Below are 13,395 nucleotides of genomic sequence, written 5' to 3'. Positions count from 1 at the left end.
CTGATATTTGATAACGGGTTAAACTGGATGTTCATAAAGTCTCCATCAGTGGGAAACCAGAGATGTTCTGCTTTTATTCCACTGCAATTAACACCTAAATGATGAAACACTCAGTATGTACAAATATTTATTTCTGGAACAGGTTTAAATTGGAATAAGTGGGGCACAGTCGCAACACATTTAGAAAGGATTCTTTATTGACAAACTACAAAACATTAAGAGCTTATATGTGGTTACATGAACATCTTGGTTTTGTGGTGTATTCCTGCTGGAATTATAAAGTCTTTACGGGGACGTATCGAGCCAGGAGCTCTGCCACGTAAGCGTTGTTCTTTGCACGCAGCTCCTCCTTCATGCCCCTGAGCGCCGCCTTCACCTCTTCGTCTGTCATGGTGGCGGTAGGAAGCGACTTGGCCTTCTGCAGGAAGTCCTGGATCAGGCTTTCCCCAACCTGAGGGAGAGTCAACGACACGCTCAAGGTCCATCACACATCTCATGTGACAGGAATATCAGACTAAATGTTCTTGATTAACCCATTATCAATTAACCGAATCTAACCAGCTAAGACATATTTGAGATGAAATTATATATTCAGTTTACAGATTTCTAGGTTTATGAAGCTTGAACGACTACAGCCTCAATGGACCCCTTACCTGTTTGTCTGTCCTCCGTTTCTTGGCCTCTGGTCCGTCCTCCTCCGTCTCCCGGGCAGGTTCCTGGAACTCCTCCAGTTCCTCTGCCTTCTCCTTTGCCATGGCAACCACAGCTGGCGGGAAACTAGCCAACTCGGCAACGTGTATGCCAAAACTTTGGTCACACACACCTGAAGACAAAAGTAGAGCTTATGAGTTCAGAGCTTTTTGACAAGACAGAGAAAGGGTTAAGGTTAGTGTGTGTGTGTGTGTTCTGACCTGCTTTGATCCTGTACAGCATGGTGAGTGTGTCGTGGGTGGTCAGGGCCGTGACGTGCAGGTTGTGGACGGTGGGCTGCTGTGCCGACAGCACCGTCAGCTCGTGGAAGTGTGTGGCAAACAGGCAGAAGCAGCCGATCTTGGAGGCGATGTGCTCGCTGATGGCCCATGCCAGACCGAAGCCGTCGTACGTGGATGTGCCGCGGCCCAGCTCGTCGATGATGATGAGCGAGTTCTCTGTGGACGATCTGCACAAAGAGGGAGAGTGAGTAAATGAACAACTACAATCATTACACAAAGAATTAGGTGCATGTGCACACACTCCTACCGCAGAATGGCGGCCGTCTCTAGCATCTCAGACATGAAGGTGGACACTCCTTTCACCTGGCTGTCTCCTGCTCCCACTCTGGCCATCACGCTGTCAATCACGCTAAGCTCCGCCTTCTCACACGGCACAAAGCAGCCAATCTGAGCCATGAGGGCGATCACACCCACCTGACGGATAAAAGTCGACTTGCCGCCCATATTCGGACCTGAAGACGGAAGACAGAGTGAGAACTCCGCACCAGAAGGAATAGAACACTTATGGAGTGACACGCTTTCGTCTTCATCACCTGTTATGATATAGAAGCTCTTCTCTCCCTGGATGAAGCTGATGTCGTTGGGGATGAAGGCGATGTTCACGTCCGACTCCATGCAAGGGTGCCGGGCCTGCTGCAGCTCCATGCGCCTGCTCTCGCCGTCCAGGATGCGGGGCCTCACGTAGGGCACCGGGGCCGAGACGGACGCCGTGGCGAAGCTCACCGCCGCGTCCAGCAGGGCCACCACGTCGCTCAGAGTCTGGAGGGGGTCCACGTAGCCTGGAGGGGGAGAGGAGGATCAATGCTGATGCTGAGGACGCTCACATCATATTTGGTCGCCACAGTTTTCGTCTGTGTGCTAAACGTGTCATTGGTGGACAGAGGGCGTTCCCCACCTGAGGAAATGTTGATGATCTCCTTCACGATGGCGTTCTGTGCCTCCTCGTACTCCTCCCTGTGCTTGGTGTACTCCTCGTTCAGAGAGCTCAGCTTGCTGGGAATGTGCACATGAGAGAAGACACGTTAAACCCCCCTACACACACACACACACCTGGGATGAGTGGGAGTGTTTGTGTGTGTGTGTGTGACGGACCTGTTGGTGAAGCGCACGCCGTTCTTCTGGACGTCCAGCGTGGTGAACTTCTTGTTGTTCCTCAGGGTCTTCTCCTCCTTGCAGGTGACCCTCAGGTAGAAGCCCAGCATGGCATTGGAGTCCAGTTTCACTGTCTTACCGGCATCCAGACCTGAGGAAACAAATCAAGAAGAAAGACAAGTTTATAAAAGCTTTAACTGGGTATATAATAAGAGGTGCGCTCCCTCTTTACCAACAGCGAAAAGCTCTTGAGCAAGGCGCCACATCCTCAAATAAAAAGGCAGAACATTTGTGGAGAGAACAAAGTGTGATCATCATACAGCTTGTCCTGCATGAGGGAAACGGACATCCTAACTAACTGGCGATCCCGTGTGTGTGTGTGTGTACACTTTTGTCAGTATGTTAACACTGCACGTCTGTAACTAACAACCATCAAGTGAGAAGCAAATGACACTTTAAGATTAACTTCTGTATTTCTGTGAAACGCATGAGTTGATGTTTCCATAGTAATGACAGCGGGACCGCCTCATCTTCTCGGGTCAGTACAGTTTGTTAAACACGTTAAGTGGAATTGGCTGATATCAACTTTACATCCAGATGGATGTATAGATTTGAGTGTTCTGTTAAAGGTTGTCCTCTGTTCTCTCTGCTGATGTAATCACCCAGTTCTCGTGCCGCGCTGTTCAGCACCGCCTGCATGCTTTTCTCCAGGGTGTCCATGTTCTCCCTCAGTTCGGTCAACACCGGGTCAAACGATGGCTTCACCAGGAACTCATGGTGGTCAACCTGCACACACACACAATTTAGTCATAGAGCTGATACACAGAACAGACTGAGGAACATTGTCATCAAGCGCGAGCACGAAATCAGTCAGCAATACAACATGTGACAAAATCCTGACCATGTACAAAATTTGGGATGTGAACCTTAATTTATGGCCCCGATGCATTTCTTGTTTCTTTCTGCTTCAAGTCCTCAGGCATTGCTCACACATTGCTAACATATCAAACTCGGGGTTCACACCTGGTTCATGTCCAGAGTCGTCTCGATCATCTCCTGGTACTTGGTGAAGTCCGTCTGCAGGTCTCTGAAGGGGGACAGGAACACAGCCTCCAGCAAGACCTGGTAACTTCCTACAACACACGCGCACAAAATCAATTAAGACAATATACACAATAACTGAGGTGTGCGTGCGTGTGCGTGTGTGTGTGTGTGCGTACCTGAGTATCTGTCCAGAGCCGTGATGAGCCCGGGGATCTGGCTCACGGCCTGGTAGACCCGGTAGCAGTCCTGCAGGGTCGCTGTGTGACGGTGGAACTTCTTGGCCAGGCGGTGGAGATCCGGAAAACGGCGGAGCAAATCCTCCTGGCACGTCTGCCTCAGCTCGGAATCGCACACAAAACTCTCCACCAGGTCCAGCCTTCACACGCACACAATTAACCTAAACAGTAGATCAAAGTCTTCCTCACATGTTAAATCTACACGTTTACTATGCTTCATTACCTCTCCTCTATTTTGATCTTGTCCATGAGCGGCTGCTTGATCCACTGGTTGACCAGCCGCTGACCCTGCGGCGTGCGGCACTTGTTCAGCAGGCCGGCCAATGAGTGAGCTCCGCTGGTGTCGTCAGGCGAGCCCTGGGGGTCACACGGTGAGAGTAAAGCGGTGCACGTTTGTCAATCACTGATCACGATCGACCTGTGCGGACCTGACGACTCTGCCACCGACCTGAAAGAGGTTGAGCGCTCGCACGGCGGCGTTGTCCAGCCTCATGTACTGACCCAGGTCCAGAGTGGTCAGGCTGAAGGAGTTGAAGTTGGACTCGTCAGACAGCAGTTCCAGAAAACGGACCACTGCAGCCAGACACGACATCGCCACCTGGGAATGAAACACACACACACACACACCTTGTTTTCTGTTCTTTTCTTTACATCATATCAGGATGCACCACTTCAGGTGTGTTGCAGTGTTTACCTGTTTGTCAAGCTCAGGCAAGGTGTTGCTGGCTACAGTTTCTCCTCTCTTGGGCCTCAGCAGCCGGTTCAGATCCTGCACCATGTCCTTGCTGCTGAACTCCGCCCTCTTCCTGTCAGAGACCAGTATGCCGCCACGCTGCACCACCTTAACACAAACAATCACACCATGATAATCATCACAATGTAAGTGCAGCTGACACTTCTTTCATGATCATTCCACACACACACACACACACACCTCTCGTAGTTTGGTGCCGTCTGTGTTGCCATCTCCCTGTGCTAGGAGACACTCTTTGGGACTGATCTGGACGAGCAGACCCTCCAGGTTGGCGAAGATTTCATTGTCGGGGAACTCGCACACGCCCATCTTCCTCTGGGCCGCGTCCACGTAGCCCACGCCTACCACGCGCTGCCCGTCGCCCCCTGTAGTGCAGCGCACGGCCACCACTCCGGCGCAGCCCTCACCTCCGGCTCCAGCACCGCCAAACAGAATCTCCTCGAACTGAGTAAGGTTGCCTGGAGACGCCTGAGTTTGGAGGAGGAGGACAGATGAAGGTCGTGATTAGTTTGCAAGAGATCAGAGGTGATCGAACCACCAGTTAGCATCAGTGTCCACATACTTTTGTCCACAATCCATCATAAATAACAATGATTATTATATTCTTTACAGTTTTGGAGAATGAACCCGCTCAGTTCTGGATGTTTGATAGAGGAGCAGAGTGTTCGATGGGCTCGGTGAGTGATGGACGCTCTACCTTGAACTCTATCCTCCAGTCGTGCTCCTTGCTGCTCTTGCTGTGGTTCCTGTACACCTCCACTCTGTACTGTTTCACCAGCAGCAGGTCTCTCACAAAGGCCTCGAAGTTCAGTTTGCTCAGCACGACGCCCTCCAGCTTACGGCTGCCTGCAGAGCAACGAGAGCAACAAAGGAGCAACATGAGAGCATTACAGGCTAGATCTTAGCTGCGTGTGTGGCTAACATGCGGCTACATTGCGTTAGCCTCTGATTAACGTTCACCAAACAGCACAGCGCCACAACATTATCCTCACTAAATAGTCAACATTACGCTGCATTAGCTCGTAAACAGAGACGCGTACCCGTTCCCAGATATTTGATGACCGCGTTCGTCTTGAAAACCTCCTTCGCAGCGAATATAGCGTCTTTCCCGTGCACAGTGTAGTAGTCATTGCGGTCGAATATTCTAAAAGTTGTGTCCGGTTTCTCTGGCATCGAGAAGAAGCAGTTAAGAAAGCCATGTTCGGCCGCACTGTCCATGGACAGGTTCTGCTTCGGCTGCACCGCCATGCTGGAAACTCCCGCCAGCTCAGGCTAAACAGGACGTGACGTGTTCATTATATCCGGAGTTTCAAGGAGCACCGTTCCTCCAATCGTCTTCGGACTTGGCAGAAACGTTGTTGCGTGGTTAAGTTGCGTTATTTTATAAGTGCCAATAAGCAGGAAAGGTGGAAAGCCCACAGAGACGATGCGTTTTAAACTGAACTGTGGCACATTGGTTTGAGAAGGGAAGCATTTTCCAGCACTGAGCTGCGTTACTGTGATGATCTGCTCATTTGCTGCTGGGGAGGGGAAGGACACAAAGAGTTCTCGCTGGAATGTATTTATCTCTATCACTATGAGCCCTGTCTCAGACAGTTCATGTACCATGTCAGTTTAGATGATGTTCTCAGCATGGCCTTGGAGTACTACATATTGGCAAGATGTGTGAAAGATATAAGCTTCAATTTTCTTAGCAATCTGCAACTGCATCATACTTGAACAGCCTGAATTGAACAATGGCAGATATCAGAAAGTGTACTGGTACTGCAAGGTAGACTAGTGACTTGCATTTAAAGAGCAATCTTAATGGCTGTGGGAGCTATTATGACATATTAGAACATTGAGCAAGATTCGAAGATTTTGGAATATTCTTACAGATCTTGATTGAACTGCATATACTATCTGTACCTGTATGGTCCATGGAGTCTGAGACAGGATTTTAACTGAGGGCCGTGCCACTCTGGTTCATAGTCACACATACCTAAAATGGATTTATCTTTGTGACCATGTGCCAGTGTGGCTCAGCCCTGAATGAGTTTCGCATCTCAGCAGATGTGACGCACAACCTAAGATGTTATTCCCAGTAGGCCTACAGAGGTTGGCCATAACAACCTTTAAGATTAAGTATCTGTTTCCTTGTAACAGTTCCGATACTCTACCACAACAACTCACCTCAGTATCCTCTGTTCAGCAGTATTTTTTTTTTTTACATTTTACTGACATTTTGGCGACAAGAGCTAACAGGGTATCCAACAAGTCTTCTACCACAGCCACTCAGCTGTACCAAACAGGTCTGCTAAGAACATCTGACGGAACAACAATTGAGCAGACCAGCAGGTTCTTTCAGTAACGCCGATCAGCGGATGTTCTCAGCAGTGATGTGGTGGTTGTTGGTTTATTGCAGCCAGTAGTCTACCTTGCTATAGTACATCAAGCCCTTGTAGGCAGTAGCTTCCAAAGAGTCTACTGCCTGCAAGGGCCTGCTGCAGTTGTGCCAGACACAAAAGCTTCTGATTCATTGCTTTGTGAGAGTCTGGCACAGCTGCAGCAGGCCCTTGTAGGCAGTAGACTATTTGGAGTTCACTGCCTTCCAGGGCCTGCTGTGCATTACTACAGCAAGGTAGACTACTGACTGCATTAAACCAACAACCACAGGAGCACTGCTGAGCTGTGTTACTGTGACGCTCTGCTCGTTTGCTGTTGGGGAGGGCAGTGACTCAAAGACTTTGAGGACTGCCCAAAGAAGCAGACTGGCACAGCAACTGAGCTCAGAAATGCTCTGGTGGCCTGCTGTTGTGGTGCACAGCAGGTCATTTTAGGCAGTAGAATCTAAAGAGTCTCAGAAGAGTCTACTTCCTCAAAGTCTGTGTGTCACTCCCCTCCCCAACAGCAAACAAGCAGACTGGCACAGCAACTCAGCTCAGCAGTCCACTGGTGGTCTGCTGTTGTGGTGCACAGCAGGTCATTTTAGGCAGTAGAATCTAAAGAGTCTCAGAAGAGTCTTCTGCCTACAAGGGTCTGCAGCAGCAGTTGTGCCAGACTCTCATGAAGTCATTAATCAGATGTCTGGCACAACTGCAGCAGGCCCTTGCAGGCAGTAGACACTTTGGAATCTACTGCCTACCCAGGCATGCTGGGCACTACTACAGCATGGGAGACTACTGGCTGCATTAAACCAACGACCACCACATCACTGCTGAGAACATCAGCTGATCTGCGTTACTGAAACGACCCTTTTCGCTTGCATCTGAGCTGGGGACTTTTAGATCTAAGTGACCGTCAGCCAGGCTGACACGGCCCTGAGTGACTTCCCTGCCTCAGACGGCCCATGTGCCATGTCAGTTCAGGTGATGTTCTCAGCATGGCTTTGTTGTACTACATATTGGCAAAATGTGTGAACGCTTGAAGCTACGATTTTCTCAGCATGCTGCAACCGCATCACACCCTGGTAGCCAAACTTAGACTTTGGCAGTGAACTGGTAGAACAAGGTAGACAAGTACGTTGTATCTATGTGCAACCCCATTGAGTATGGGAGGCATTGTGCTATGGTGGTACTTTCATCACACAGTTAGCCAAACTACCGTACTCCTTAATATAGCTGTGAACACCATCTAAACTGGCATGGTCCATGGACTGTCTGAGACAGGCTATTAACTCAGGGCCGTGCCACTCTGGCTCATGGTCACCCATACTTGAAAAGGACATATATTTGTGACCATGAGCCAGAGTGGCACAGCCCTGAATGACTTTCCCATCACAGATCATGCAAGTTCAGATGGTGTTTGCTGCAGTTGCCAGCAATGATGAGATGTTAGTTAGATGCAATCTGTATACCCTCAAAAGTGCCAGTGACTTGGCACAAAAGCTCACCCCCAGTAGCCTGGATCGAGCAGTAATCAGTTAGTCACAATGTGATCAAGGCGAATTTGCACTTAGAAATTGCCTATGTCCATTCAGGATCCTTAAGCCAATCTGATGCACCCAATAGCGCTGCTGAGAACATCTGACATTATGACTTCTGAGCTGACATGTCACGTGGGCCGTCTGAGGCAGGGAAGTCACTCCGGGCCGTGTCAGCCTGGCTGACGGTCACTTAGATCTAAAAGTCCCCTCCTCAGCAGCGTCCCGGTGAAAATCACGGATAACACGTTTTTGCTTTTAGATTATTTCCGGCCACCGGAACTACTGTCCAGTGTGTCTGGCGCCCCCTGTACCTCCCCCTGAAACCTCTGGTTACAGAGGGGTTACAGGGGGGAAGGTATTTCACCCGGCACCAGTTTTGCGCGCATGGAATTCGATCACTGATTATAGACGTTCTCTGCTTCTGAAGATCTTCATCCTCCTGTCACCCTCCATCCTCCTCCTCCTCCGTCACTCTCCTCCGTGTTCAGAGGTGGGAGACGTGCAGGTGTCTCTCAGCTACAGTCCGTCTGTGCAGCGCCTCTCTGTGGTGGTCCTGAGAGCGCGAGGCCTGCAGCTGCTCACAGACGCAGGTAGAGGAAAACACACAATGGAGGAAATTACTTAATATGTATTATAAAATACAAAGTCTGAATCTAAGTCCACTTAAGAGAGCCCATAGAAGTGAAAAGTGTACATTCATTGGCTCAATAATAACGCATCACGCGTGTGCTTCCCAGGTGTGTGTGTGTGTCCAGACGAGCTTGCAGATACACACTCAGGTGGTGAAAATTAAGCGAAGTTGTGTGGTCAGTAGTGACACAGACCCATACTTCAACCACAGGATGACATTTAAACTCAGAGCCCCGACACCTGGATGAGGCGTGTCTGAGGCTGGAGCTGCTACAACCCAACACCATACGCTCAGGTGACTGTGCAACTGCTTTACTTTACACCTGGGTTAGTTTGATATTGAGACCAGAAGAATAAGGACAATCATGTTACAAGTATAGCGTTATGTTATGTAATTGACAAAGCCACATTATCAACTGTTTTGCTGTCTGTTTGCTGTGTTGATTCTACTTTGGTATCCCATGTCTTTATCTAGAACCTCCGGCCCTGCTGGGAGTGCTGGTTTGAGTTCCCTTTATGTTTGCCAGGGGCCTGCAGCTGCAACACTGGATGGACATCCCAGAGAAGGAAAACCGAGGTTGGGCTGAGCGCTCGAACCGACCAACCGTATCTAGTCTGTCCCACCTAAACCGGGGGACAAGGACTCGAAAGCAAGTTGACCAATCATGAAGAATTGGGCTTAATCCAGAATCTATCTACTTTAAGTTTTAGTCTGTGAATGAAGTCTGAGTCCAGCTGTGAGACGTGTGGACGTTGAGAGCAGAGAAGAGGAGCGGAGGACATCCGTGAACCAAAGATGGCGCGAAGGAAGAAAGGCTACCTGCTAACAGAAGAGGACGAGTCGAGGCTCTCTCACACACTCTCACACACACACTCGCCTTACGTATTTCTTTTTCCTCCTGGGCCCACAGTATTGGGGTGTACAATGTTGTTCTTTTTTTTAAAAGATGATATATAATAATAATACATGGGTGATTTTGTTGTACATAAATGACACTGTATAAAAACTTTAAAAAGAAAACAACAAAAAAAAAAAATCAGTAGCTTCACAGATTGTTTATGCACTGATTGATTTTGACTTGAGAAGCTTGGCGCATTTGCATTGCAGCTCTGCGGGATTCGAGCCTGCAGAGCAAGTCTCTTGCCAAACGAATTTTGAAGAAATAAACATTAAAAAGGAACGAAAAAGCTATATGTAAATGACAAATAACAATGCTCGATTTTAAACAAAAGGACATTTCTTAAAAAGCTAACTGCTCCTCTGCTCCGTCTGTGGAACACATCCTTGATACTTTGCTACATGTGTGACTTCACTTTATTTGACGGCTTTTCTCCTTTATTTCCCCCCTGGCCCTTCTCCTCAATCGAAGCACTGTAACATGATTAGAAGAGAGGGTTCTGTGGTTCTTCTGTCCGTGTGCATCTCATAACTACCGTCGCTCATCTACAATCTACTTATTTTTTTGTGGTTATTTTTGTGTATTGGTTGGATTTACATGAGAACAGATGGTCTGATTTTCAGCCCCATCGCCCTAATCCAGTCCTTTTTACTACCGACTGAAATCATGGAGTATTGATCAACCCATGTTGATCATCTGATTTTCTGTTCCTGTGTCCATCGGACTCTTGTTTTTCTCCCCATAACAATGCCACCCTAAGCATCTGTCGATGGTAGATCTGGTACCAACATGTATGACGAAACAACATAGCTTACACTGGATGATTCAAGTAATTATTTAAACATGAAATAAATTGTGTTTAAATTGAAGCTTTGTGATGCCGCGTCATCATTTTGTGTCATCATTTTGTGTCATCATTTTGTGTCACAAACACATCCTGTCGAGTCAAACAGCAAAGAACGCAACAGTTGGCCTCCGTTGGGCGCCTTACGGCCTTCTTAAGACAAAAAGCTTATCTTCTTAAGACAAGTTGCATTTGTGCGCCTCCCGGTGGTTGAATTTGAGAGATGAACTTTTTCATTTTGGCCCTTGTTGTCACTATAGTGGGGATAACGTGCGTTTGTGCGCCCTCCGGTGGTTGAATTTGAGAAGACAAGCCTTTTAATTTTGGCCCTATTATCACTATTCCGTGTAGAACGTGCATTTGTGCGCCCTCCGGTGGTTGAATTTGAGAAGACAATCTTTCTCATCATGGCGATTCCTGCTTTTGCCAGTAGGGGGCTGTCTCGCCATTTGAGACCAGGTAATCAGCCGGTGACACAAGCGAACGAGAAAAACTGATGTTATTGTCACTGTCTCGCTATTTCTCTGGTATCAGGTCGTACTTGCGGTTTTGCGCAATAGAACAATAGAGCGCAATGTTCACTACACGATGTCACTGCATTTGAGTAAGAAGAAGAGTTAAAAAGATAAAGTTCTAATCAACTCTCCCCATTTGAGTAGCTTGGTGCTGATGTTGGCTAGCACAACATCAGCCATACCAAATTTCTGGATGTTTTGTTGCCATTTTCAAGTCAATTCATCACTAGAGTTTGACAGAATTTATCAATCAACCCTCAGCCACACCAGCTACTTGGCCATGTGGTGAGGAAGGAACAGCAGAGAAACATGGAAGAGTTCTCCTCAAACGATCTTTAATTTAATGTAGTGATCACTGCAGTAAATGTAAGTATTGCCTTTCCATAATTAGGACGACATCATATATCATCGACCCTCTTCAGATTTAATTGATGTTGAAAATGTGGGAATAAGAAATAATTATTATTGACAAGCTCTAGATCTTAAATTCACTAAGATATGGTCTTTTTATTTAAAAAAAAAAGGATTTGGTCCATGGTTACACAGTTTGTTTTAGATGTTCTAGCTGACACAAATGTGTGTTTCTGTGCATGCTGTGCATTCTGTACACACACTTACACTATCCTGCATTCTGGCATCGTGATTGACACATTACATACAATCATTGGCAGTATTTTTTTGCCAGTGAGTCATACTGAGCTTCTAAAATAAGGATCTGTCAAATAATGGTAATCTATCAATTCTGTGGTTAGCTGTAACTGTGTCGTGATATACAGGAGCGATGAGATAACACACAAGCTGTTCAATATCATATGCAACTAGTGTTACTGACCCCTAATGTCTGTAAAACCTGACACCGCTGTATATTAAATCTTTACGAGAGAGGAGTACTACCATCTTTATTTTTTAAAACGAAAACTGTCATGTCACTTCTGGGTCAAATGAGGAGCTGCTGTGACCAGGTAGGAACCATAGTCACTGACGGTGTTCCCGACGAAATCTTACATGGGTGCACGTTCCACACGTCCCGAAATTGTAAACAGACAAACGTGTTGAGCAGTGTTGCCACTTAAGCGACTTCCTCGCTAAATCTGGCGGCTGTCTAAATCCTCTTTGCGACTTTTTTTTTTAGACAAAAGCGACGAGCGACAAATCTAGCGACTTTTTCTGGTGTTATTGGAGACTTCTGGTGTTTTGGAGACTCGTTCGGCAGTTACTGTCCACCTTCTCTCCTCCAGCGTCCATTACAATTACACCCAACCCGACAATTGTGCAAATTAGGTGAGTGTCATTTGGCGACTTTTAGGACAGCTTATAGCGACTTTCCTTACTGAGGAGTTTGCAGCAGTGGGCTTGTGGATTTATTGAACAGGAGAAAGGCGTGCAGTCATTTGGTTGGACTTTTGAACAGTAAGAGTACAGAGGTATGCTGTAGTCGCTAATCTCATGATTACATCAAGTGATGATCCCACGGTTTACATTACTACATTAAAGTATTTTCAGTCTGTGTCTTTTGGGAGAACTTGACCTTTAACTATAGTCCCTGGGCATATCTCTCAAATCTCCAGTTAGACCACCTGCAGTTATTTAAATCCTTCAATACAACCACATGTGTCAACTGCATGTCAATAGTCCTGCTAGAACCTCTTGAACCTGGATGCCTCCAGCTGAGTGTCCTCCAGTAAGGTCAGGGAGACAAACTAGATCGCCTCACAGCACCTTCCTTCCTGATCCTCCACATACATTGATTTAATCATTACAATACATGCAAGATGAATGAGTCAAGAAGCAGATATGAGATGGGGAGATGGGTTGTGTGTATAAATGTGTGAGATCACAGATAACTAGTGAGCTACAAACTAGAATTGCATTGGCATTTTGTGATTTGAAATACTTGTTTTATGTTTAAAAAACACATTTCAGCCTGTGCATTAAATTCATATTGGTTCAAAGTCGATTCCTGCTTTCGCCAGTCGGGGGCGTTGTCGCCATTTCAGACCAGGAAATCAGCAGGTGAAACAAGCGAACGAGAGAACCCCATGTGATTGTTGTCTTGTTATTTCCCTGTTATCAGGTCGGTGCTGTGCTTATAAGCACCTTCTGCCTTATCCTTCATCTTCAGCAAGACGGCTGGTGTGGCGCTGCTGAGGTCTCTGCTCCTTGGGGTGTGCGCTGCATGCCCTGCGGGGGGCAGATGTTGTTAACATCAAAGGTTATTTATGCTTTTCAAAAAAGCACTTTTTTATTATTATATATGTTACCTGTTATTTGTTTTTTACATTTGAGTCCACACATGTTATGCTTTGTGGCACAAAAGATTCATCTCAGTGGTCAGTTTTTGAACACCACAATGTATTGAATAAATTCAAATACTGTGAATAAACACTTTTTGACTTTTTTGCTGATAAAGTTGCGAGTACAAATTGGATTCCCGTTTATTATTATATTTAAATGTTCACGTAAACTGGCTTTAAAATGGACGCAT

At 46.9% G+C, this 13,395-nt stretch overlaps 1 protein-coding gene and 2 long non-coding RNA genes across 4 annotated transcripts; 2 read left to right on the top strand and 1 right to left on the bottom strand.

The window, feature by feature from the left end:
* Positions 1 to 156: 156 nt before the first annotated feature.
* On the bottom strand, positions 157 to 5,943 carry msh2 (mutS homolog 2 (E. coli)). The gene is made up of 16 exons (XM_076143652.1): positions 5,159 to 5,943; positions 4,816 to 4,964; positions 4,299 to 4,586; positions 4,059 to 4,205; positions 3,813 to 3,962; positions 3,588 to 3,721; positions 3,305 to 3,504; positions 3,108 to 3,217; positions 2,747 to 2,870; positions 2,085 to 2,235; positions 1,888 to 1,985; positions 1,526 to 1,771; positions 1,240 to 1,444; positions 912 to 1,159; positions 654 to 823; positions 157 to 451 (listed from the first exon to the last, which is right to left on the bottom strand). The coding sequence occupies exons 1-16, from the start codon at positions 5,364 to 5,366 to the stop codon at positions 275 to 277; spliced, it is 2,805 nt and encodes a 934-aa protein (XP_075999767.1). The 5' UTR covers positions 5,367 to 5,943; the 3' UTR covers positions 157 to 274.
* A 2,449-nt stretch (positions 5,944 to 8,392) lies between these two features.
* On the top strand, positions 8,393 to 9,659 carry LOC142992997 (uncharacterized). Of its 2 annotated transcripts, XR_012961095.1 has the most exons (3): positions 8,393 to 8,612; positions 8,760 to 8,947; positions 9,128 to 9,659. It is a non-coding gene; the product is annotated as an uncharacterized LOC142992997 (long non-coding RNA). The 2 variants fall into 2 exon arrangements; XR_012961094.1 differs by having other exon boundaries at positions 8,760 to 9,659.
* A 2,254-nt stretch (positions 9,660 to 11,913) lies between these two features.
* LOC142992950 (uncharacterized) lies at positions 11,914 to 13,308 on the top strand. Its single transcript, XR_012961088.1, has 2 exons — positions 11,914 to 12,191; positions 12,985 to 13,308. It is a non-coding gene; the product is annotated as an uncharacterized LOC142992950 (long non-coding RNA).
* The last annotated feature ends 87 nt before the right edge of the window (positions 13,309 to 13,395 follow it).

Source organism: Genypterus blacodes, unplaced genomic scaffold, assembly GCF_046128005.1.
Source record: "Genypterus blacodes isolate CSIRO-AG114 ecotype Tasmania unplaced genomic scaffold, CSIRO-AGI_Gbla_v1 ptg000026l_1, whole genome shotgun sequence".
NCBI classification, from domain to species: Eukaryota; Metazoa; Chordata; class Actinopteri; order Ophidiiformes; family Ophidiidae; genus Genypterus; species Genypterus blacodes.
Note: the sequence above shows the minus strand (reverse complement) of the source record. Positions and strands in the feature narration are given on the sequence as shown.

Coding starts and splice junctions, on each gene's coding strand:
- msh2 (XM_076143652.1), bottom strand. CDS start 5,366: ATGGCGGTGCAGCCGAAGCAGAACCTGTCCATGGACAGTGCGGCCGAA. Junction 3,963..4,058: donor TGCCTGAGCTTGACAAACAG/GTAAACACTGCA, acceptor TTTCATTCCCAG/GTGGCGATGTCGTGTCTGGC. Junction 1,986..2,084: donor GGCGTGCGCTTCACCAACAG/GTCCGTCACACA, acceptor GCACATTCCCAG/CAAGCTGAGCTCTCTGAACG.